We start from the raw sequence: 24,926 nt of genomic DNA, 5'->3' as shown, positions 1-24,926 counted from the left end.
TTGACGTTGATCAATTTCAGTGTAAATGAATATATTGACCTCCATCTTTCTTTTACAGTCGGAGTGAAACAGAACTGCCTGACTTCCAGATCGCCGTTCCGTGGTTGTATGCGTAACATCCGCCTGATCAAGGGCCACGTGATCAACTTCCTGGACTTCAGTACCGCATTCACCCTCCAAGGAGTGTCTCCACACTCCTGCCCCGGCACATAATCTTACCACGACAATATCACAACCATATCTAATGCTATGACCCTCAAAAAAAAGTGGCCAATGAAATTACTTCTTTTTTTTTTTTTTTTTTTTTACATGATTCCAGAATTTGCATTTTGACTCCCCCAAATGAATTGGACAGTAGAATGTCTGATGTTCTAGAAAATGTATATTTGTTAATAAAATAAGTAAGCCAGCTGCATTCTGTCAGTGCAGTAGTTTTAAGTAGACAAACCTGTTGGCTCCAGTATAGGGCTGCCCACATACCTACGTATTAAGCTGTGCATAACACATCTATCAAAGCCTTTATGATCTGTTTTATGCCATGACTGTCAGTCTGCATTTTCTCCCCAGGAGTACTATCAGAAGAATGTTTGAATGCTATTTCTGAGGAGAAAGTGAACTGAAAATAATTTGTTCACAACACAGCTCAGGAAAGATATGATTCTGAGGTGAGAAGGAAATGTTTTACTTTACAGTATATTCAATTGTTATTGTGTCAGTGATACATTGTGCCACTTGGCCAAAACTGTCGGCAGTGGTCAAATAATAAAAGAAAGCAAATAAAATAAAAACGTGCAAAATTCAGTATTCTATATACAGACAATACACACATATTGTAGTAAGTCTATGGTACAAATTCATCTTTCACAGAATTCTTTTTTACACAATGGCTTTGGAAGGATAAATTAAATAATCCTGAGCAAAGTCATGTTGAACATTACGATCTTTTCAATGCATTTTCTACAGGTTGATTTGGGACCACAGAATACTTATGTAACAACAAAAGGCTGACAATCATGGCAAAGGCAAACACTGAACTACAGTAACACCACAGCATAGTAGAAGTAGAGAGAGGTTGGTTGGACTAATACATACAGTACATGACCTGCAAGTAAACATTATTCACAAGTTCAAATGCTGCAAGCAGGCTATGATTAGCCTGGTTAGCCCAGACTGAACTTACTATGGCTTGAAGTGAAACCAGTTTGGAAGCCAGGCTAGGCTAACACTACTGGTCGTTCCACAAAGAGTGCCTTTAATATGCGAAGTAGAAATCATACATCAATAAAGCCTGCTATATTAAATGAAGTGCCCTTTAATATAGACCACATGGAGAATCCAATAAATATTTTAATAGTGTCAGAATTCTGCATTTTGACTTGTCCCTCTGTGCACTCTGACCTCTAGAAAGACTTTAAACCCAAAATGTCTCACCATGTTTTCACCATCATTGTAAAGCCCTAGTTATTATAGATCTCTGACAAAGTCATTTCTGAAGATTTATTTAATGTGATGAGTGATTCATTTACGTCTGTCCCTCATTTTAAAGGTCAGCCCTGTTACGTGACCTGAACTCGTTTTAACGTGGCGAAACTATTCCGTTTTAAATGTATTTTTCAGAAGAAACATTGAACATTTCCTAGTCAAACCCATGGTGTAAAAGCAGGAGAGCTGGTTCTACTCTTTTTTTTGGACTATGTTCTGGTGTTGTGGTGGAAAAGTGAGCGGGGGTCGAACATAACGTAATTGTTTTAACAATAAAAAAAACATTTTGAAGCTTACTTTCAAATTTCTCACAAACACACTTCTATTCCCCCAGTTACAAGGGAATTTATGTCTGTTTTTAGATTACATCAACCCTGTTACAGTCAGCCATGTTACTTTATTTGGCACTTAATAGGAACTTATTTATTTTAAATTTGACCTTGATGAGAAAACAGTTTTTTAAATTAAGTTTAACATGTGCTCTTTATGACAGAATGTTAAAATGAGGTGAAATCATTATTTTTGACTAAGTTACACTTCACAAAAGGCACAAAGTTGGTGGAACGACCCAGAACAAAGTGGAGAGAGGTTGGTTGGGCTAATACATACATACATACATGCCCTGAAAGTAAACATTCACAAGTTCAAACACTGTACGCAGGCTAAGACTAGCCTGGTTAAAACAGACTGAACACTGTGGTTTGAAGTGAAACGTAGTAAAATCAGTTTGGAAGCATGTCAGGCAAACTGCTATGAAGCTCCTTTTTTAATGGCCTTTTCTCCTCTTCTTCATTAGAGGATGTATTGTAAACACTCTCCAGGCATGCAGTTCAGGTCATTAGTAATGCAAGTCTACGTAGATTAGACACATAGGATTGTTGAGTGTTAAGTCATACTGTAGTGTGTACATGGTTTCCACATCTACAGTCCATTGGGGATGAGGAGATGTATTAGGAGGGAGAGGTTTAAGTGTTCAACATGCAAACCCAGAAAGCAGAGAAAGCGGGTTTGACAATGGTTGGAATCCTTGTTCAACGTTTCTGATGTGGGGCTGTGTTTCAATACTCTGACACAGCTTCCTGTCCTCATCACCTTTCCTTCATGACCACTGACAGGTGAAGGGACTGGATAGGCGTTCACTAAATTCTTATCACCTGCCTAGTTCTGATCAGTACTACACCAGATCACTGGTCAGCAGAGGACAGGAGACCATGAAAAGGAAGTTGTTTCAACATTGGAGATGGAAACAATGTCTGCATTCAGTGTCAGATCATCCCATCTCCGCTTGTTCCTTCCCATCATGCACTCGTTCTGAATCTCCTCACTCCCAATGGTTTTGCAATCAACATGCTGCAATTACAAATGACACAAAATGTACCTGTAGTATGTGTGACAATACTAAAAGCAGGATCAATTAGTGGTATAAATATAGCAAATATATGTTAACTGGGTCTTGCATGAAGTGGGAAACATTATTTGATTATCAGACCCATCCTTGTCTGTTACTGTGTCCATGGCCTCTGTAGTGGGTGAACCATGCTGCGGACATATTTGGCATCAAACAATTAGAATGTCCAGAAATGGTATGTTGTTGGTCACGTGTGTGGCACGTGTTCACAAAGCTGTCCCTCCTCCAAATACTTCCATACAGAACCCATATTTGCAGAGAACAGTGGTTCCGCCCTTTTTTTTTGTAATTTGTTAAAAAGGTTTAATCCCACAAAACAGGAACTTCTTTCCTTCAGCAGGAGAATGTACCTCTCCATAGTTCCTTTTTAAGCGCTGTCTCTCTTTTCAGTGGTCTGTAGTTGGGGATGAAACCGCAGTTCACCCAGGCCTCCATGCATGGTCAGTTCACCCAGGCCTCCATGCATGGTCAGTTCACCCAGGCCTCCATGCATGGTCAGTTCACCAGGACGACCTCAAGAGAGCAGTGGTTCAGTAAGCTTGTGCTCTGTGTTGAGTGAGTGAATCCTCAGTTCTCATGTGGTTGTGGGTTTTAAGACCCATTCGCAGTGGGGATTCACGTGGTATACGTCTAAAAGATGAGTCTCAGGGTCCAAGCTGCGTTCACCTAGAGGAGAGAGAAGCCTTGTTCGATAAAAGACAGATAAATCAGAATCTGTGTTTGAAAGAGTGATTTAATGGTACATACCTATGTTTCCTCCGACCTCAAACAGATACTGATGTGGCCTCCGGCTAGTGCTTCTGGTGCCACGACTAAGAGAGAAAAGAGAATGATTTGAAATAACCCAGACATCTCAATAGTATGTATTAGCAAAACTCAGAGGCACTGGCGGGGACAGAAAATAGTCATCTTCCTCCTCCCCCACTGACCCGTTCTCATAGTCGAAGCGCGCCATAACGTCTTTGGCCTTGGTCTCGTTGTCAAGCTGGATCGCCATGGAGATCTTGGCATGTAGTGGGGCGTGAACCCTGATGACCCCTTGTCGGAGGTCAGTGAGCTGTGGACCAAGATAAGACCCAACTTCAATTCAAGTCCCATTACGTGACTGAATCTCATTCTGAAAGGTACTAGCGACCTCATCCAATTAAGTTCTGTCAGGAGCAAACATACACCCAATAACCTATGATATGGTTGTCTAGTCAAACTAACATTGAGAATACATCTGAATTGTTTTTGGGTAAAAGTACTTTACAGTCAGTAATCATTACCTCGCTCCTCTCAGTCTTCTCTCGTTCAATGGTCTTCCTCCTCATCAGCAGCAGCTTCCTCTTCGTCTTCTCTGAGCTGGGCGGCTTCTTGCTGGCACCAGCCTCGTTTAACTTCCTCACGTGGGAGATGAGAAAGCAGGGCACCTGAGGAGAGAACAATAGACCTATTAATTTCTCCCTCCTCTATACCTCCCTGCCCAGAGGCTTAAGGGTTGGGGCTACACAGGCTATATGCTTTCTAATAAGCCAGGCACCAGTCACCAGATTTGGGTCAAGCTGCTCTTTGCGTTTCATACAAAGTGCCTGGATCACTTTCCTTGAGAGGTTTTGAGACAGGCTAAATTAACCTGTCTACTAGCCTGGCATAACTGATTTCCAGTAAAACAACAATGAGAGCAGTAGAGATATAAAATATAAAACAAATAAAAACATTATTGAATTACTGGAAGGTTGGACTAGAAGTGGTAAAATTTCAGATGCAAAACTGGAACAGTTTGGGAAGTTTAGATGTAATTTATTAACCAGTCATTTCAAAATGTACAGTCTCAGTAGATTAACACCTTCTACTTTGACCAGCTATGTTGGGGGAGTATGTGTGTTTGTGTGTGTACGTATCTGTACGTGTGTGTGTACGTATCTGTACGTGTGTGTGTGTGTGTGTGTGTGTGTGTGTGTGTGTGTGTGTGTGTGTGTGTGTGTGTGTGTGTGTGTGTGTGTGTGTGTGTGTGTGTGTGTGTGTGTGTGTGTGTGCGTGTGCGTATCTGTACACGTGGGTGTGTGTGTGTATAGTAGTCAACTCACGGTCCAGAGCAGGTCCTGGTGTGTGATGAGTAGCCGTACGAGGTGGGCTGCCCCTGCTGCGCCCTGTATCTCCTCCTGTTTGGCATTCTTGCCCCGGTAGGTGAAGAGGTTGGGAGCCACGATCATGGACACGTTCCACAGACCCATCCTGTTCTTCTCCTCATAGGCTACCACCTTCCTCAGGAACTCCAGCAGGGCCTGTAGAGAGAGGGGTAAGAGTGGGTGTGTGTGTGGTTATTGTGTGTATGTGTCTGTGTGTGTGGTGGGGGGTGTATGTGTGGTGTATGTGTGGGGGTGGAGGTGTGTGTGTGTGTGTGGGGGGTGGGTATGTGTGGAGATGTGTGTGTATGTGTGTGTGTGTATGTTTGTGTGTGTGTGGGGGGTGGGTATGTGTGGAGATGTGTGTGTATGTGTGTGTGTATGTTTGTGTGTGTGTGTGGGGGGGGGTGTAAATGCGTGTGTGTGGGGGGGGGGGGGGTGTATATGTGTGTGTGGGGGGGGGGTGTGTATATGTGTGTGTGTGTGTGGGGGGGGTGTATGTGTGTGTATATGTGTGTGGGGGGGGTGTATGTGTGTGTATATGTTTGTGTGTGGGGGGGGGTGTATATATGTGTGGGGGGGTGTAAATGCGTGTGTGTGGGGGGGTGTATATGTGTGTATATATATGTGGGGGGGGGTGTATATGTGTGTGGGGGGGGGGGTGTATATGTGTAGGGGGTGTATGTGTGTGTGTGGGGGGGGGGTGTATAAGTGTGGGTGTGTATGCGTTTGTGTGCGTTCAGCCTTTGCACTGGCACGTCACTGGGAATAACTGGCCTGCTGATTCAAAATGTGGCGACAAACTAAACACACTGACACCTTATACAACACACATCATTCTGTCTATGTACACTCAGGGAAGAGATGACATCATTGGGTTATCAAACCGGTTCACTCCACACCTTCAAACACCCAGCTCAGGCAAAAACATTCTCTTTCGATTTAAAAAACATCTTGTATCACAACACATCTCCTCTTTCTAAATATCTATTTTAACTCTACTGTATATAACAATATGAATATGTTGATTGGAATAGTGTGTAATCTTTTCATTATCTCTTGGTGTCTTTCCTGTATATATAACTCATTTTTTTGTAGTTAATATCTTATTTTGTTCTGGTCTTTTACTGTTCTGTACTTTGTCATGTATTTGTTCATTTTATGTGGACCCCAGGAAGAGTAGCTGCTGCATGGACAGTATCTAATGGACCCCAGGAAGAGTAGCTGCTGCATGGACAGTATCTAATGGACCCCAGGAAGAGTAGCTGCTGCATGTACAGTATCTAATGGACCCCAGGAAGAGTAGCTGCTGCATGGACAGTATCTAATGGACCCCAGGAAGAGTAGCTGCTGCATGTACAGTATCTAATGGACCCCAGGAAGAGTAGCTGCTGCATGTACAGTATCTAATGGACCCCAGGAAGAGTAGCTGCTGCATGTACAGTATCTAATGGACCCCAGGAAGAGTAGCTGCTGCATGTACAGTATCTAATGGACCCCAGGAAGAGTAGCTGCTGCATGTACAGTATCTAATGGACCCCAGGAAGAGTAGCTGCTGCATGGACAGTATCTAATGGACCCCAGGAAGAGTAGCTGCTGCATGTACAGTATCTAATGGACCCCAGGAAGAGTAGCTGCTGCATGTACAGTATCTAATGGACCCCAGGAAGAGTAGCTGCTGCATGTACAGTATCTAATGGACCCCAGGAAGAGTAGCTGCTGCATGTACAGTATCTAATGGACCCCAGGAAGAGTAGCTGCTGCATGTGCAGTATCTAATGGACCCCAGGAAGAGTAGCTGCTGCATGTACAGTATCTAATGGACCCCAGGAAGAGTAGCTGCTGCGTGTGCAGTATCTAATGGACCCCAGGAAGAGTAGCTGCTGCGTGTGCAGTATCTAATGGACCCCAGGAAGAGTAGCTGCTGCATGTGCAGTATCTAATGGGGAGCCTAATAAACTAAACTAAAACACCCACCTTACTAAGAGTAGAAACCTCTCATCTAAACTTCAGACAATAACCCCTTCATGGAACTACACGTAAACATGACTGTTGTTCTTCCAGTTCACTTTACGTGCGGTGCACTTTACGTGCACCAAGATGACTCATCATATTTCGCCTCGACTGAGGCTCAAGGGTTCAGCAACACTTGATGTTTGTTTACATGTTACGAAACGCTCCTTAGAACGGAATGTCAGTCACTCGTGGTTGTGACGATTGGCTAATGAGTCATAGGAATGCGTCGGAAATGCATAGTTGGAACACAGTTGCCCAATTAAAAACAAAAGTCAGATATTTTAGGGTTGGGTAGGATAGGTGTGTGTGTGTGTGTGTGTGTGTGTGTGTGTGTGTGTGTGTGTGTGTGTGTGTGTGTGTGTGTGTGTGTGTGTGTGTGTGTGTGTGTGTGTGTTTTGGATTGTGAGGTCATAGTTCAAAGAGTAGTCTCTCTGTCCATGGTCATGAGTCCTAGAATAGCCACAAAGAGTAGTCTCTCTGTCCATGGTCATGAGTCCTAGAATAGCCACAAAGAGTAGTCTCTCTGTCCATGGTCATGAGTCCTAGAATAGCCACAAAGAGTAGTCTCTCTGTCCATGGTCATGAGTCCTAGAATAACCACAAAGAGTAGTCTCTCTGTCCATGGTCATGAGTCCTAGAATAGCCACAAAGAGTAGTCTCTCTGTCCATGGTCATGAGTCCTAGAATAGCCACAAAGAGTAGTCTCTCTGTCCATGGTCATGAGTCCTAGAATAGCCACAAAGAGTAGTCTCTCTGTCCATGGTCATGAGTCCTAGAATAGCCACAAAGAGTAGTCTCTCTGTCCATGGTCATGAGTCCTAGAATAGCCACAAAGAGTAGTCTCTCTGTCCATGGTCATGAGTCCTAGAATAACCACAAAGAGTAGTCTCTCTGTCCATGGTCATGAGTTCTAGAATAGCCACAAAGAGTAGTCTCTCTGTCCATGGTCATGAGTCCTAGAATAGCCACAAAGAGTAGTCTCTCTGTCCATGGTCATGAGTCCTAGAATAACCACAAAGAGTAGTCTCTCTGTCCATGGTCATGAGTCCTAGAATAGCCACAAAGGCGACGAACCCTGGGCAGAGAGACCAAAGGTGAATAAAACAGTGACTTGACCTTTGGGTAATAGGTCATGCTCACCTTGAGTGTGTCTCTGTTGGGCTCAGGGAGCAGCATGATGAGGAGGTGCAGGGCCTGGATCTGCTGTCTGGGAGAGGAGATATCTGAGAAGATACAGAGCAGAAAAAACACACTGAAATCTCTCACACACACACAATCTTTCTTATCAGTCAATGAGAGGGTAAGTGTTAAGAGTATACTTTAGAGAAAACATGTAAATTAATCATACATATTAATGTTACATGTACTGTAATGAATGTTAACCATGGTGATATACTGTATGAAGGACGGCAGAATTGGACAGAGTCTCTGAACCTTGAACCTTTGCTGAGGTGTATAAGGGGCTGACCAGTTGAGAGCGTCTAGTCACATATGTACTGTATCCACTTCATTGTAAGAGTGTAGGTAGGCCTGCGTGTGCCTGCGTGCGTGTGTGTGAACTCACTCTGTGCGGCGGCGAAGGCAGGAGCGTGCTGGAGCGTGAGCAGAGGATAAGGCAGCTCTCTGATGAACATCTTCAGCAGACCCGCTGCATCATTGTGCCTCACCTGCTCCCAGTCAAACCGGTCCTCATAGAGCTTCTGTTCCAGCTCCTGGCGCAGATGCTGCAATAACCAACAACAAATCAAAATGGCTCCTCCTCTGGTAAACCTCAACTCTATAGTCACCTGGGTTAACCTGCCATGGCACCTAACAAATCAAAATGGAGGGGGGTGGGGTTGGCCTAATAATGGAAGGAGGGTATTCAGACCAGAGGGTAGGGAGAGGTGGAGAGGGTGGTCTCCCGCAGCCTGGGAGTGATGCTGGAGGAGTGGAGATGACAATCAGAGATTCTACCCCAGTGAAGGCTCACTGTCTGGACAGGTTTCATCTGTGGGCCCCTGGGCTGGCTGTGTATTATGTTAACCGTAGGGGCCTCTCGACTCAGTATGGATCTACTAGTAAAAAATGTTTTGGTTGAGGAGTGCAAAGCACATGCACACTCACACGTGCACCCTTTCACACACAGACATGCTACACACACGTAAGCACATTGATATGCACGCACGTACACACAGTGGTGTAAAGCTCAAATACTTTAAAGTACACTTAAGTAGTTTTGTGTATCTGTAGTTGACTAATTATATTTTTGACAACTTGTACTTCACTACATTCCTAAAGAAAATAATGTAGTTTTTACTCCATACATTTTCCCTGACACTCAAAAGTACTCGTTACATTTTGACAGGAAAATGGTCCAATTCACAGACCCTGGTCATCCCCAATGCCTCTGATCTGGAGAACTCTCTAAACACAAATGCTTTGTTTGTAAATGATGTCTGAGTGTTGGGTTGTGCCCCTGGCTATCAGTCAATATAAATAAAACTGGAACATTGTGTGGTCTGGTTTGCTTAATATAAGGAAGTTAAAATAAATTTTACTTTTGATACTTAAGTATACATAAAACCAAATACTTTTAGACTTTTACTCAAGTGGTATTTTACTGGGTGACTTTCACTTTTACTTGAGTCATTTTCTATTAAAAAGGTATATTTACTTTTACTCAAGTATGACAATTGGGTACTTTACACCACTGTGTACACATACACACACACACACACACACACACACACACACACCAATCTCCCCAACACAGAATGACTGCATGAGAGAGAAGGAATGTGGGAATGATAAGGGGAGAGATCTGTGTAGGGAGGAGGGACACTGCCTTGTGTTTTAGATAGCAGAAATAGGTCAGTCATTAGCATGGTTTATGAGCATGATGTCATTTCCTGCCAAAACAACCATTCTTCTAGGCCATTGGAAACGAATCTGTCCTTTACAACGTTAATGTGGATACCGTAAGCCTCTACACTGGGCTCATACAAGATAGGGTCAATTACAGCAACAAATCAAAACATGTTGTAAGTCTTTCCCTTCTGTGAAATGTTTTTACAATGTCACAGACTTTACAAGGTCACTTTTAAGATAGAGCTCTGATTGGTGGTTGACAGCTATAGTGTGACAAACTCCAGTGTGTGTGTGTGTGTGTTTCTAGGGTGTCTTACCTTTACTCTGGAGGCAGACCCTGGTACTCTGAGAATCCCCTCAGTCTGTAGTCCTGTCTGCTCCAGCTTGGACAAGAGCTGCAAACACACAAGCATACACGTTTAATTAACCAGAAATTTAACAAGCCAAGAGTGACATTCCTATGTGAACCTGACTCATCAGTAAACAAAACCAACCTAACGTGACTGCATTTGTTTCATCTTCCGGTTTTCACAGCCAAAGCATTGTTGGTAACATACAGAAGAACTTAGAGCCGTCAGACCTTAATGGGAAGTTTTTTTTTGTGACAGGGAAGTTTTCAAACCACAAAAAAAAAACAGCATTCAATTCATATTGACAACTAGCGATAAAATCGCCCACAGATTAAGTCTCTGGCCCTTGATGTGTTTGTTTTCCATCGCCCTACTGAACAAGACTCAAGTCTGGGTTGGTGACTTCAGTCGTTTTGTCTCTACATTCCAGGAGTGGAAAGATGTGCCTAAGCCAGCGCCCTGAGATAACGCTATCAGAACCCTCCGTCTCTCACACAAGTGGTACACTCCACAACAAAGAGACAACCCTCCTGTTTCCTGCCTCTTACTGTGGACTGAAGAGATACAATATTTTCCTTAAAGGTGCACTCCGTAACTTCTACCGCACAAGTAAACTGTGTGGTAATAACACTTTATCATTTTTGTTTAGGGTGGGGCTGAGGGAACTTTGCAAGTGCAATATTACTGATGAAGACCACAGGCGAGAATAAGGGAACTCTTTGATTGTATTTTACGACAAGCTTTGGACACCAAAGGCTAACCAACCAGCTGTTTACTAGATCAAACGAAATCATGATCCTGAAGAAACCTCCTTCATCAAGTCCTCCAGCAAAAGAACATTTCCAGGTCAGCAAAAATATATAGCAACACTGACATAGCAGTGAAATAACCATTGCTTCAAAAGAAAAAAAGTCCTATAATTCCCTTTCGGAAGCTGCTGTTATCTACCAAATCTTTTAAACACCACCTTGATACCCCATACTCTAGTCCTATACACACCCTGTGAGTCTAGACAGTCAATGTGACAAGAGTATTTAAGGCTAATTCTGGTTGGATAGGAATGACTGCTGCGAAACAGGGCTCCTTAATTAACTCCCAGCTATACCATATGGCATCCTGGCAATGCCAAGGTTAGGGTCATCACCCTAACTGGCTGACTGGCTGGCAGCTGCTAAGACTCTAAACAGTAAGATATTATTTTCTTCAGCACAGCTCCTTATTTACTGTCCCACCTATACTACCGTTCAAAAGTTTGGGGTTACTTAGAAATGTCATTTTTGAAAGAAAAGCACATTTCTGTCCATTTAAAATAGCATCAAATTGATCAGAAATACAGTGTAGACATTGTCCATGTTGTAAATTACTATTGTAGTTGGAAATGGCTGATTTTTAATGGAATTATTACATAGGCGTACAGAGGACCATTATCAACAACCATTCCTCCTGTGTTCCAATGGCATGTTGTGTTAGCTAATCCAAGTTTATCATTTTAAAAGGCTAATTGATCATTAGAAAACCCTTATTCCAATTACGTTAGCACAGCTGAAAACTGTTGTTCTGATTAAAGAAGCAATACAACTGGCCTTCTTTAGACTAGTTGAGTATCTGGAGCATCAGCATTTGTGGGTTCGATTAAAGGCTCAAAATGGCCAGAAACAAAGATCTTTCTTCTGAAACTCGTCAGTTTATTCTTGTTCTGAGAAATGAAAGCTATTCCATGCGAGAAATTGTCAATAAACTGAAGATTTCGTACAACGCTGTGTACTACTCCATTCACAGAACAGCGCAAACTGGCTCTAACCAGAATAGAAAGTGGAGTGGGAGGTCCCGGTGCACAACTGAGCAAGAGGACAAGTACATTAGTGTGTCTAGTTTGAGAAACAGACTCTTCACAAGTCCTCAACTGGCAGCTTCATTAAATAGTACCTGCAATACACCAGTCTCAATGTCAACAGTGAAGAGGCGACTCCGGGATGCTGGCCTTCTGGGCAGAGTTCCTCTGTCCAGTGTCAGTGTCTTTTTGCCCAATCTTTTATTTTTATTGGCCAGTCTGAGATATGGCTTTTTCTTTGCAACTCTGCCTAGAAGGCCAGCATCCCAGAGTCTTCTCTTCACTGTTGACGTTGAGACTGATGTTTTGCAGGTACTATTTAATGGAGCTGGGAGGCATCTCTTTCTCAAACTACCAGCCGTTTCTCAAACAATCTGCCGTTTCCAGCTAAAATAGTCAGTCAGTTACAACATTAACAATGTCTACACTTTATTTCGGATCAATTTGATGCTATTTTAAATGGACAAAAAAAGTGCTTTTCTTTCAAAAACAAGGACATTTCTAAGTGACCCCAAACTTTTGAACGGTAGTGTATATTAAAAAATATGAGTTATCAGAACTAACATATTCTATGATAGAAATTGCCAATAACTAACATACATCCCTAACTGATTTGACAACACAAATGAATATATAATTCAGTTTACGATTAATCACTTGACACTCCTCCCCCGATCGGTAACAGGGGCATATGGTACATTTCTGACATTTAGTCTGTCCAGAATGTCTTTGTGATAACACGTGAGAAAGCAACCCTTAACCAGGCTGACAAGTGCTGATGGAGAGAAACAGGAGGGGAAATAGGATCTTGGAGAAAGCAGGCAGTGAGTTGGCTTGTGCTGACACACATTAGGATTAACACAAACTCTCTCTCTACACACACACACACACACACAGGAGAAGATGGGTAGTGTGTTGTAGTCAATGGTTCTGAGAAAGGGTTGGTTCTGAGAAAGGGTTGGTTCAGTAGGAATATCTGAAACAATCTCTCCCTCATTTCCTTACTCTCTCTCATTCTCTCCTTCCCTCAGCTCTTCTCCCACTCTCTGATAAACCATAGTACACTGACCCTCATCACTTCCATCATGATATTCCTACTGAACCAACCCTTTCTCAGAACCAACCCTTTCTCAGAATGCAGAATAACCCGAAACTAAAGGACAGCTGAGGCAAATTAATAGAACTAAAAACAGGCACAGTACCTTTCTGAACACAAGAGGAACCTTGGACCCAGGGAACTTCTTCTGGTCATTCTCCAGTAGAGTGGTCAGGGGAACTCCAAATATACCACTTTCTGTGGATCGGAAGGGAAACTTTCAAACCAGAGTGACTGTTCATGTAAAAATGGGATGTGCAACACCAGAGTTGTGTTCATTATGGCAAGCATCTGAAAACATCATAGAATGCCTGGTCCCGCCATGTTTACGTGTGTTTTCTGCCTATTGAACACGACCCAGTCAACCAGCCACCCACCTCTGGCCTTGCTACGTGCCGCGCGGTTGCGCTTGAGCTCGATGCCCAGGCCGTCGTAGAAGGTGGTCAGTTCAATCAAAGAGATGTAGCCGATCTTCTTCATGTCCTCACAAGACAGGTCCTGGATGCGGGTGAGGCCCAGTTTAGGCCTGGGCAGCTGAAATGTCTGTACAAGACCGAAGACAACACACATTTTACATATTCAAACAGGTTCCTGGAGGGCGGCCTAGTGGTTAACACAGCTGCCTCCAGACCACAAAAAGCCGCCTACGGCAGGAGTTCAAATCCCCGCTCTGCCACTTTCTGTCCTGTACTTCCCCTTCAATATGTCTCTGCCTCTCATTTCCTACTGTCTAAATAACTGTTGGTTTTAGTTCTATTTCCCTTTAAAACAAAAAGGTCAGAGGTGAGACTCACTGGCAGGTCATGGTCATCTCTGCGGATGCGTTGGCAGTCCTTGCAGTCCCCCTGGCGGCCTCTGCGGTGGGCAGTGACGCCCTCGGAGTAGGGCACCTCGAAAGACAGGGAGTCAGAGGTGTCCTGAGGTGGTGGGCAGGGAGGGCACTCTGAAACACGTCTCTCTGTGCTCTGGGAGAAGCTGGGACACGCGGGCCGCACTGGGAAACACACACAACAGTCTCAATGATGGATACATCACCGGTATATTCCCCTTTGTACAGACATCAGTCCAACCAACCAGATGGGAATGATCCAAGTCCAATGTGTTTCCCACATTTATTCAATCATGGTGACAGAATTAGGCTCAAATACCATGGAAACAACAATCATTCAACCCATTGGAGTGGTTCCTTCACAGTGGGTAACCACAGCCAACCACATCAAAACAAACAATAAACGGTGGTAACATATTGAGAGACGACTCACCTCTAGACGTCCGGTGGACGCATCTGGAAGGCATGTCTCCATTGGGTGACTTGGGGGGGACAGGGGGTATGGGATCAACTGGCTAAAAGGAGAGGAGACATACGTGATCATCATTTATTCTCATTCAACGTGTGTGAAGTTTGTCCCAAAGTAAGATCAACAGGTAAACATAAGCTTTTTGAAGTGGGACACATGAAAAGACAGATGGTCCCTCAGCATTCAACTACGGTGAAAGGATTTAGGAGTCATTTTTGTGAACTGAATGAACACCAGCAGTAACAGACACAGTACCAGATGTCAGCACAGCGATGAGGGATATGCTAGTTTGATTCCTATGCATTGACTTCCATATTATGGCTGTGCAGTACAGTTGCTGACACGGGGAGAGAGGAAAGTGGATATCAACGGCGCGTTCAACAGGCGCCAGCTGTTTTGTTCTGTTGTATACTTGCTAGTCAGTGAAAAGAGCATGGTCAACGGTTACGGACAACGCTGCCAGAATTGACTGGAGCCAAACCACATGGTCAGCAGCACCGCGATAGAGAAATACAGCCTAGATACTGTAGGTTACATGTACCTAAAGATCCATTTCACAGACAGAGAGAGCTTGAGTCCATAATATATCCATGTAAATACTTACGGCATGCCTAAATACACAATGGTATGTATGTCATGGTATACTTGTACTGCAATGTTGAGGGAACTAGCACACAAGCATTTCTCTGGACCTTTTATGCCAGCTGTAAACTGTGTACGTGACAAGTACAATTTCATGTCATGTTAAGCAATTCAAATAACTACATGCTTTTTCTTTTCAACGATGTCCTTTTTACAATCCACCAACCAAACACAAAAAAAGGAGGAGTTACCACCATCTTTCACTATTAGATGACAAAAGGGCTATGGTCTGATTTTCCCTCGTCCAGACTGAATGGCCGTTTTTATGCGTCTAGATTGGTTTACGGCCCAGATGCAATGCCCTGGACACCTTAATCCATTTCCCTAATCCTACTCAAATAAACAGGTCTGTGGGGCCTGCCAGTAGTCTGTGGGGCCTGCCAGTAGTCTGTGGGGCCTGCCAGTAGTCTGTGGGGCCTGCCAGTAGTCTGTGGGGCCTGCCAGTAGTCTGTGGGGCCTGCCAGTAGTCTGTGGGGCCTGCCAGTAGCACGCCACTAGTCTGTGGGGCCTGCCAGTAGTCTGTGGGGCCTGCCAGCAGGCTGCCAGTAGTCTGTAGGGCCTGCCAGTAACCCGCCACTAGTCTGTGGAGCCTGCCAGTAACCCTCCACTAGTCTGTGGGGCCTGCCAGCAGGCTGCCAGTAGTCTGTGGGGCCTGCTAGTAGTCTGTGGGGCCTGCCAGTAGCACGCCACTAGTCTGTGGGGCCTGCCAGTAGTCTGTGGGGCCTGCCAGTAGTCTGTGGGGCCTGCCAGTAGTCTGTAGGGCCTGCCAGTAACCCGCCACTAGTCTGTGGAGCCTGCCAGTAACCCGCCACTAGTCTGTGGGGCCTGCCAGTAGCACGCCACTAGTCTGTGGGGCCTGCCAGTAGCACGCCACTAGTCTGTGGGGCCTGCCAGTAGCACGCCACTAGTCTGTGGGGCCTGCCAGTAGCACGCCACTAGTCTGTGGGGCCTGCCAGTAGCCTGCCACTAGTCTGTGGGGCCTGCCAGTAGCACGCCACTAGTCTGTGGGGCCTGCCAGTAGTCTGTGGGGCCTGCCAGTAACCCGCCACTAGTCTGTGGAGCCTGCCAGTAACCCGCCACTAGTCTGTGGGGCCTGCCAGTAGCACGCCACTAGTCTGTGGGGCCTGCCAGTAGCCTGCCACTAGTCTGTGGGGCCTGCCAGTAGCCTGCCACCAGTCTGTGGGGCCTGCCAGGAAACGATGGGGCCTGCCAGTAGACTGGCATTAGTCTGCCATTAGTATGTGGGGCCTGCCAGTAGTCTACCGCAAGACAGTACTTTAGCTTGAGTAGAGTGAAGGCTTTCTCTGTGTCCCGGACTCAGCTGTCATCCCAGCTGGGACTGAGTGGTGTGACTCATAATCCTGTACCCCCTGCCAGATCTGACTCACCCTAGTGGCTCCTGCCACCACCACACAGCAGTGCTGACAGGGGCACTCGTGGCACTCTTTGGTGGGGGGTGTTATTAGTCCTATCACCACTCCCCATTCATTCATGCTGTAAATACCTCAATCTCTTTCAACACTTCATAGCCACACAATAGCCTTTGGAGAGCTAGCCTTAGTCATATCAGCTAGCTAGATACTGAGGTGCAGTCTGCATACTTGCCTCAACTTCACTAGAAAGACAACTGCAAAGACACCACTAGGCTGAACACAATCTGTGGGCTTGCTTCCTGATATACGACCAACATTTCTACAGAATTTCAACACTGCTGTGCTATAGGATGCCATTTGATCTCAGCAGTGCGTGCATTACACCGCCATCTGAAAACAGTATGGGACTTCCCTGTTGCCCTTCTCATGTAAAACTTTCTTCACATTCCAGCTACCAGTCAGTCAGTGGGGCAATTCTATTTCTGGAGAAAGAGGGGACAGCTGCCCACACCAGCTGAGAGCTGCATTATAGGGCTAAGCAAGAGCTCATCGTGTTTCCACCATCCAACCCGGCCCCTCTAACAATGGCCCGTGCCAAAGTCATGTATTATGCCTATAATGGTTCTGGCCCATACCAATGCGGCGGGGGGGGGGGGGGGGGGGGGGGGGCACGTCTACTGGACTCCTCTCCTTACTCTAGACCATCTCTGACACACAGTATTAGGATACGTACTGAGATTACAGAGGCTTGTCAGAGGATCAGTATGCCAGATGAGATGGTTATATCCAGATGAACTGAGGTCATAGGGGCACTGAGGGTCAGAGGCACCAGTTATAGCCTACAAAGGGCCAGACATGAAACAGATGTCATGGCAACTCGTTTCATTGTAGGATTTCAATAGGAAATATACCGACTCCAACTCCATAAACACAATTGCTGAATGCTTAACCCAAAGCACCCTTGCCGTAGACAACAAAAAGTGAACAACATAAACAACAAAAAGTGTTCCCTTTAACTCTTTGATGCCATCTGTCTCACCGATGTGTCTGGCGTGGAGAAGACGTCTCGGACGTGTCTGGTCGGCTGCTTGCTCCTCCTCCTCACGGTCAGGGTGTAATTATCCACACGCTTCTTCACCATGGCTGCCTGCGAGCGCGACAGTGTGGAGAGCAGCGCCTCTGCAGGCCCCTCCCCCAACACCCCCGACACCAGCGTGGACAGACCCGCATCCTGCAGCCACGCCTCCTCAAGCTCCGCCTCTGGAATGCAGAAGAGTCGGAGATAAATCAGTATCCATAGCATTTATCAGAATTTAAATTTGTATCCATCTCTATGGGAAGGACTTCAAAAGAGCACATCAAGAGTTCGGGTCCATTCCATTTCACATTTCCTGAGTTAAATGGAATTTAACTGGAATTGAGCCCAACTCAACACACCCTAGGTCTATAAATGGCTAAAAGCACAATTTCCTGGTAAGTATGTAGCCTACCGTCCATACTGCCCCTCTCCAGCAAGTCCTCGTGGCCCCGCTGACCATCTTCCTCGATGTTCTTCACTTCGCTCCAGTAGTCCTCCATGGAGTCCTGGGAGTCCCGCGACGCTGGCCGCTCCGGTGGGCTGGGGGGGGAAGAGGGCCTGGTCCCCCTAGAACTCATCCTGCCTAGTAGGCCTATCCCCTGGTACTGCACCTTCCTGGGGGAGGGAGGGAGGAGGTCACTAAGTCAATAGGTTGGTATTGGGAGGTGGGGAGGAGATTGTAGACCGTTTTTGTAATACCAGAATTGGTTTAACTGTGAAAAACATTTCAATTTCAAAATACCAGATTCACACATTGAGCAAAAAAATAGGCTACGTCAGACATACACTTCTCAAAACGCTGTACTTTATAAACCATATGCACACCGGATACACCTAGGTAAGACACTGGAACGTACAGTACCAGTTATTCAAGGGTTTTTCTTTATTTTTACTATTTTCTACATTGTAGTAGAATAATAGTGAAGACATCAAAACTATGAAATAACACATATGGAATCATGTTACCAAAAAAAGTGTTAAACCGATCAAGAAAATATATTATATATTTGAAATTCTTCAAAGTAGCCACTCTTTGCCTTGATGACAGTTTTGATGTCTTCACTATTATTCTACAATGTAGAATTTTAGTACAAATAAAGAAAAACCCTTGAATGAGTAGGTGTGTCCAAACTGTTGACTGGTAGGACTGACAGGAAGGGAATTTAACTCACCATGGCCCTACTGAAGACACTGGAGGCGCTAGGGGGCTAGTCTAAGAATGATTATCTTATCTTTCATTGCAAAATGAGCCCAGTATCACTTAGGCTAGCATGTCACACTGTGAATCATAGAAACCATTACGCATGCAGAAATGAATTTTGGGGGGGCTGAATCACCATTCCTAATAAAGAAAAAACTACTTTAGGCACTCGACCACAGTTTATATCCGTGATAAACATCTTTCTGTAGAGAGTTCTCCCTTATTCCCTCCTAAACACTGCATCCACTCAGAGAATCAAAACAGCAGATTCTTTAGCTTCATGAAATAACGAAAAAAGCAAATGTTTCTAAACAAACTGTAAATAATAGCGAAGTAAAACCACGTAACTTAACATGAAACTGGGCTGTAATTCACGTCTGAACTTTGGAAAACAACGATAAATACATAAAACTTGCAGGAGGGTAATAAACAGACAAAAAGACAAGCATTAAACTATTCATTTGGAGAAACGCGATTTGCGGCTGGAGCTGCTATAAGCTGTGTACACGAATGCGCAGTGGGGTAAAATACTTAAGAATACTTTAAAGTACTACTTAAGTCCTTTTTGGGGTTCTGTACTTTATTATTTATATTTTTGACAACTTTTACTCGACTAAATTCCTGACATCAAAAAGTACTAGTTACATTTAGAATGTTCAGGCAGGACAGCAATCTGGTCGAATTCACACACACCTATCAATATAAACACATTGTCATCTGGCGAACTCACTAAACACAAATACTGCACTTGTAAATGACGTCTGAGTGTTGGAATTTTATGTATAACATTTACTATAACTAAATACTTTCTCAATTTTGACAAATGAGTACTGTTTCAACCGCTGTACTTAAGCACATGTTAAAACCAGATACTTTGAGGCTTTTACTCAAGTAGTATTTTACTAGGTAACTTTTACTTGAGTAATTCTGTATTTAGGTACAGTGTATTTACTTTTACTCAAGTATGACAATTGGGTACTTGTACCACCACTGTGAATGAGGGTGCCTGTGCTCCACTTCACATGTATGAGCATGTTAGGCCAGGGATGGCAAACCTTGATGGGAGTAGAGGGGGCCCCATAAAAATCACAACTCATCATGAGGGACCGCAGTGGCTCGCGGGTCTGTGTACCCACATCCATACCCACACATGCAGTCAGTGCCCTAGCCTTTTGAGGGCATTAAGTAAAATTGTTGCGGGGGGTCCCAACTTGCGAGTAAAACATTTTAGAGGCCCCCCTCTCAACAATGGAGATTTATATTTTTACATTTCTTGCAATCTACACATTTTGCCACGGGGCAGAGAAAATATTTTGTAGTTTAACAGCAACTGTCCTGCAATTCTAATCATGATTTGCAGTTTTTTAACATGATATCTGAGTGAGAGTGACCAACAAAATCAATGGGGGTCCCCCCATCGGTAATTTGACAATGATTACAACAAGTTTAGATAGCTGGTTAGACTAATTTACCAATCAGTGACTGATACAGGAGGGAAAACTGCTACCCTGGGGAAGGGGACCAAAACATGTCTGCAGCATTGAAGGTCTCCAAGAAGAGAAAAAAACATTTAATATATTTTAGAATAATGCTATAACGTAACAAAGTGTGAGAAATGTGGCCTGAATACATTCAGAATGCACTGTCCATCATCATACGGAGTCCATCCACCTCTTCCCACAGGTCTGCCTGCTTCCAGTCACAGCCGGCTTCCCATTACAACTCCTAATTACAGAGAGGCCTGGTGACATCACAGGCCCTTTCAGACAGACAGTGTGTTGAGTGGTCAGGAGAGCAGCACCTTGTTGTGGCTTGTTGGCCCCATATACCTGTATGGTCCGATGTTTGATGGAGTCTGATGTCGGGTCTGATGGGCCAGGTCAATGCTGGGGGTTCCTGGTCCAAAGAATGATAGGTTGGGAAAGGAACGTGGCACAGAACTGAGGGCAGTGTCACACACACCCTTATCTCCCCCTCTACAGCTGGAGGAGGGACATGAATAGGAGTGGAGGGGAAGGTTAAAGGGGTCTTCCCGGGGCCTCTAAGGGATTTCCTAATATCTATTCAGCATGGAAACCATCCCAATTTCATTCAATTCTGTTCAAATTAAATTTGTTAATTTGCTGCACAATGGACAATTTTGTTTGCAAGCTCGCATAGGGCCAAAAGCACATCAATATTCAGGGAAAAGGTATGCCTACTTGTTTTGTATTCAAATATTGATAAGTGTGTGTGTGTGTATGCCAGGAAGCTGGCCCTGGCCACACTTAGGGGGATGTTATTGATTAGAGTGATGCATGCTGGGCGTGCGGATGGAGTGGAACTTTGTTTTAATGGGTTTCTGTTCCCCTGGGTACGCCTCTACCCTCACACTCATGTTATCACATGAGATTTCACAGAATAACATACAGGCCTACAGTATTCCGTTCATTACAGGAAGAGTAGCTAGTATGATGGGCTGTAGAGGCAAAGAATAAGCTAAGAACACTTTGAGCCTATGACTATCCCTATTGATATAGGCCTAGAAACGCAGGCCTCCTCACGCACATAGCATGACAATTCAAATTAACACACAACCTTGTTCTAGGAATCCATGTGTGAAGAATAAAAACAATTCCAGGTGTAAGGCTGGTATGTTGACACAAAGAAATATGCCGTGCTTGTTGAAGAGCAGGTTTGGATGTGCGTGTGTGGGTGGGTGACAGCTTATCAGCACAGAACCCTTTCGTTGGAGGATGTATACCATGCATTCCCCTACCAATACAACTTGAAAACAACTCTTCACCGTCTCTGAACAACAGCGACGTCACCTGCTATGATGCTGGCAACTGAGGGGACATAGGTCAGGATCAGTACACACAAAACATCTCAGAGTAGGAGCGCTGATCTGGGAGCAGGTCTTCTCTCTCTCTCTGTCCATAAATCTTATGATCTTTAAAAATAAAATAAAAGACAAAACTGATCCTAGATAGGTACTTCTACTCTGAGACACTTTGTAAATACTGGCCCAGGTTGTTCCTAGAACAGAGTCAATAGTAGACGCACTAAGTCACCTCAGTTGATTCACAGAGTGGTTAATCTCCAGTCTCCAAAATATCAAGAAACATCTGGTTCAAACATCTGGTTCAAAATGAAAGAAGCCTTATTAGGTGAAATACAGAACAGTTAAGGTATGACACAGACACACTTAGTTCTACCCAGCCATTTCCCCTCAGGTCATGTTAAGGGGATGGGGGCGCTGTTTAGACTATTTATGCTAATTTGGCTAATTTTTTAAACGGCTTCCCACAAAATCCTTGATCGTACAATATGCATAGTATTATTATTATTGGATAGAAAACAGTCTATAGTTTCTATAGGAGTTGAAATTTTGTCTCTAAGTGGAACAGAGCCCATTCTACAGCAATTTCCCTGACATGGAGTCAGATTTGAGAAATGTTGGCCACTCTTCTGAAGTCAGTTAAAAGGGCACTGTCGTTGCTATGACTATACGGACACTTCTTACGTCTTCCCCTGGATGCCTTTACGTGATGACGATTCCAACGGGGTCGATTGCGCGTTCACAGGCCCTACAAATGAAAAAACCCTGAAGCTAGTCATTCTTTGGGAGCTGCGTCATGAGCCTAGAGGACACCGGCGCGCACCTGTTCCAAGCGTTAGTTTAGCCTGTTATATTTCTCCGGTCATCTTTTCACTCGTTATAGGAGTTAAAAACATCATAAGGTAGTTAATTTAAAGCGTTTTATAGCAATTTATATCCGTTTAGTGCGATTTTGGGACATTTATTTTTGCAACGATGTGAAAAGTTGGGCACGCTTTTCAGTTCATCCCGAACGCAGTTGACATTTCCACATGGCAAGAGGACAGCTTTCCACCAAAAGACGATTTCTCCCAAGAAAGGATCCTTTGCCCAAGATACTGATGGAAGAACAGCTCAAGGTAGGACATTTTTATTATGATAAATCGTGTTTCTGTCGAAACATTTTAGTGGCTTAGGACGCCATGTTTTTTGACGTAGCTTCGCTTGGCGCAAATTGTATTGAAAAGTAAGGATAAATTAAAAAATGTAATAACGCAATTGTATTAAGAATTAAATTGTCTATCAATCCCTGTCCACCCTGTATTTTTTAGTCACGTTTATGAGTATTTATGTATAAGAGTAGATCACTGTCTAAGTGGCGCAAGGACTTTTTCTTTACCAGCTTGTCTACATTTCACATTGTCTAACCATGATTTTGGTGGCTAAATATAAACATTTTCGATCAAACTGTATATGCATGTTGTAATGTGATGTTACAGGAGTGTCATCGGAAGAATTCTGAGAAGGTTAGTGAAAAAATTAATATCTTTTGGCGATGTTGACTTTTATCGCTCACTTTGGCTAGAATCAATGCTGGGCTGCTAATTGCTATGTGCTAAGCTAATATAACGATTTATTGTGTTTTCGCTGTAAGACACTTAGAAAATCTGAAATATTGTCTGTATTCACAGGATCTGTGTCTTTCGATTCGTGTATGCTGTGTATTTTTACGAAATGTTTGATGATTAGTAGTTAGGTAAACACGTTGCTCATTGTAATTATTCTAGTCCATTTGTGATGGTGGGTGCAATTGTAAACTATGCCATCTACCTGAAATATGCACTTTTTTCTAACAAAACCTATCCCATACCATAAATATGTTATCAGACTGTCATCTAATGAGTTTTTTTGTTGGTTAGGGGCTATAAATATCTTAGTTTAGCCGAATTGGTGATGGCTACTGGTGTTGGTGGACAAATAAAAGATGGTGGATTATGCTAATGTGTTTTTAGGTAATAGATGTACATCTTTACATATTGTGTCTTCCCTGTAAAACATTTTAAAAATCGGACATGTTGACTGGATTCACAAGATCTGTGTCTTTCATTAGCTGTATTGGACTTTAATGTGTGAAAGTTAAATATTTTAAAAAAATATTTTTTTTGAATTTCGCGGCACTGGTTTTTCAGTGGGGGAGGGGGGGGGGGTGTGCCGCTAGCGCCACGCTGATCCTAGACAGGTTAAGGAGGTTTATTGAAATAAATTCAAGTTGAAGAGTAAGAGTTTTAGATAGGAATCTCTCTAACTCAGGTGCTGGTAGTGTAGGGACAGGGTGACACCATTCCAGTGACACATTATGTACGGTAGGCTATACTACAGTCACTATGGCTTCCTGTGATTCACTAGTACAAATACAGTACCCACACTACAGCGGATACATACAGTACCCACGCTACAGCGGATACATACAGTACCCACGCTACAGCGGATACATACAGTACCCACGCTACAGCGGATACATACAGTACCCACACTACAGCGGATACATACAGTACCCACACTACAGCGGATACATACAGTACCCACACTACAGCGGATACATACAGTACCCACACTACAGCGGATACATACAGTACCCACACTACAGCGGATACATACAGTACCCACACTACAGCGGATACATACAGTACCCACACTACAGCGGATACATACAGTACCCACACTACAGCGGATACATACAGTACCCACACTACAGCGGATACATACAGTACCAACACTACAGCGGATACATACAGTACCCACACTACAGCGGATACATACAGTACCCACGCTACAGCGGCTACATACAGTACCCACACTACAGCGGATACATACAGTACCCACACTACAGCGGATACATACAGTACCCACACTACAGCGGATACATACAGTACCAACACTACAGCGGATACATACAGTACCCACACTACAGCGGATACATACAGTACCCACGCTACAGCGGCTACATACAGTACCCACGCTACAGCGGCTACATACAGTACCCACACTACAGCGGATACATACAGTACCCACACTACAGCGGATACATACAGTACCCACGCTACAGCGGATACATACAGTACCCACACTACAGCGGATACATACAGTACCCACACTACAGCGGATACATACAGTACCCACACTACAGCGGATACATTCAGTACCCATACTACAGCGGATACATACAGTACCCACACTACAGCGGATACATACAGTACCCACGCTACAGCGGATACATACAGTACCCACGCTACAGCGGATACATACAGTACCCACGCTACAGCGGATACATACAGTACCCACGCTACAGCGGATACATACAGTACCCACACTACAGCGGATACATACAGTACC

General features: G+C 44.1%; 2 protein-coding genes across 3 annotated transcripts in view; one reads left to right on the top strand and one right to left on the bottom strand.

Moving 5' to 3' along the window:
- LOC129823062 (laminin subunit alpha-1-like) overlaps window positions 1-1,773 on the top strand; it is an 82,033-nt gene extending 80,260 nt beyond the window's left edge. Inside the window, exon 57 of the mRNA XM_055881764.1 lies at window positions 59-1,773. Coding sequence (XP_055737739.1) covers window positions 59-213 — 155 coding nt within the window. The 3' untranslated portion in view covers window positions 214-1,773. The remainder of the gene's footprint in view (window positions 1-58) is intronic.
- Window positions 667-24,926, bottom strand: part of LOC129823063 (rho GTPase-activating protein 28-like) — a 38,849-nt gene continuing 14,589 nt past the window's right edge. For both annotated transcript variants that reach the window (XM_055881765.1, XM_055881766.1), the window contains exons 2-15: window positions 17,945-18,147; window positions 17,494-17,714; window positions 14,404-14,485; window positions 13,936-14,135; window positions 13,519-13,684; window positions 13,248-13,339; window positions 10,182-10,259; window positions 8,579-8,738; window positions 8,155-8,237; window positions 4,960-5,157; window positions 4,159-4,302; window positions 3,820-3,947; window positions 3,638-3,702; window positions 667-3,556 (exon numbers count right to left, since the gene is read on the bottom strand). In XM_055881765.1, coding sequence (XP_055737740.1) covers window positions 3,465-3,556; window positions 3,638-3,702; window positions 3,820-3,947; window positions 4,159-4,302; window positions 4,960-5,157; window positions 8,155-8,237; window positions 8,579-8,738; window positions 10,182-10,259; window positions 13,248-13,339; window positions 13,519-13,684; window positions 13,936-14,135; window positions 14,404-14,485; window positions 17,494-17,714; window positions 17,945-18,147 — 1,912 coding nt within the window. In that variant the 3' untranslated portion in view covers window positions 667-3,464. The remainder of the gene's footprint in view (window positions 3,557-3,637; window positions 3,703-3,819; window positions 3,948-4,158; window positions 4,303-4,959; window positions 5,158-8,154; window positions 8,238-8,578; window positions 8,739-10,181; window positions 10,260-13,247; window positions 13,340-13,518; window positions 13,685-13,935; window positions 14,136-14,403; window positions 14,486-17,493; window positions 17,715-17,944; window positions 18,148-24,926) is intronic.

The sequence above is a fragment of the Salvelinus fontinalis genome, chromosome 25 (assembly GCF_029448725.1).
Source record: "Salvelinus fontinalis isolate EN_2023a chromosome 25, ASM2944872v1, whole genome shotgun sequence".
Taxonomy (NCBI): domain Eukaryota; kingdom Metazoa; phylum Chordata; class Actinopteri; order Salmoniformes; family Salmonidae; genus Salvelinus; species Salvelinus fontinalis.
Note: the sequence above shows the minus strand (reverse complement) of the source record. Positions and strands in the feature narration are given on the sequence as shown.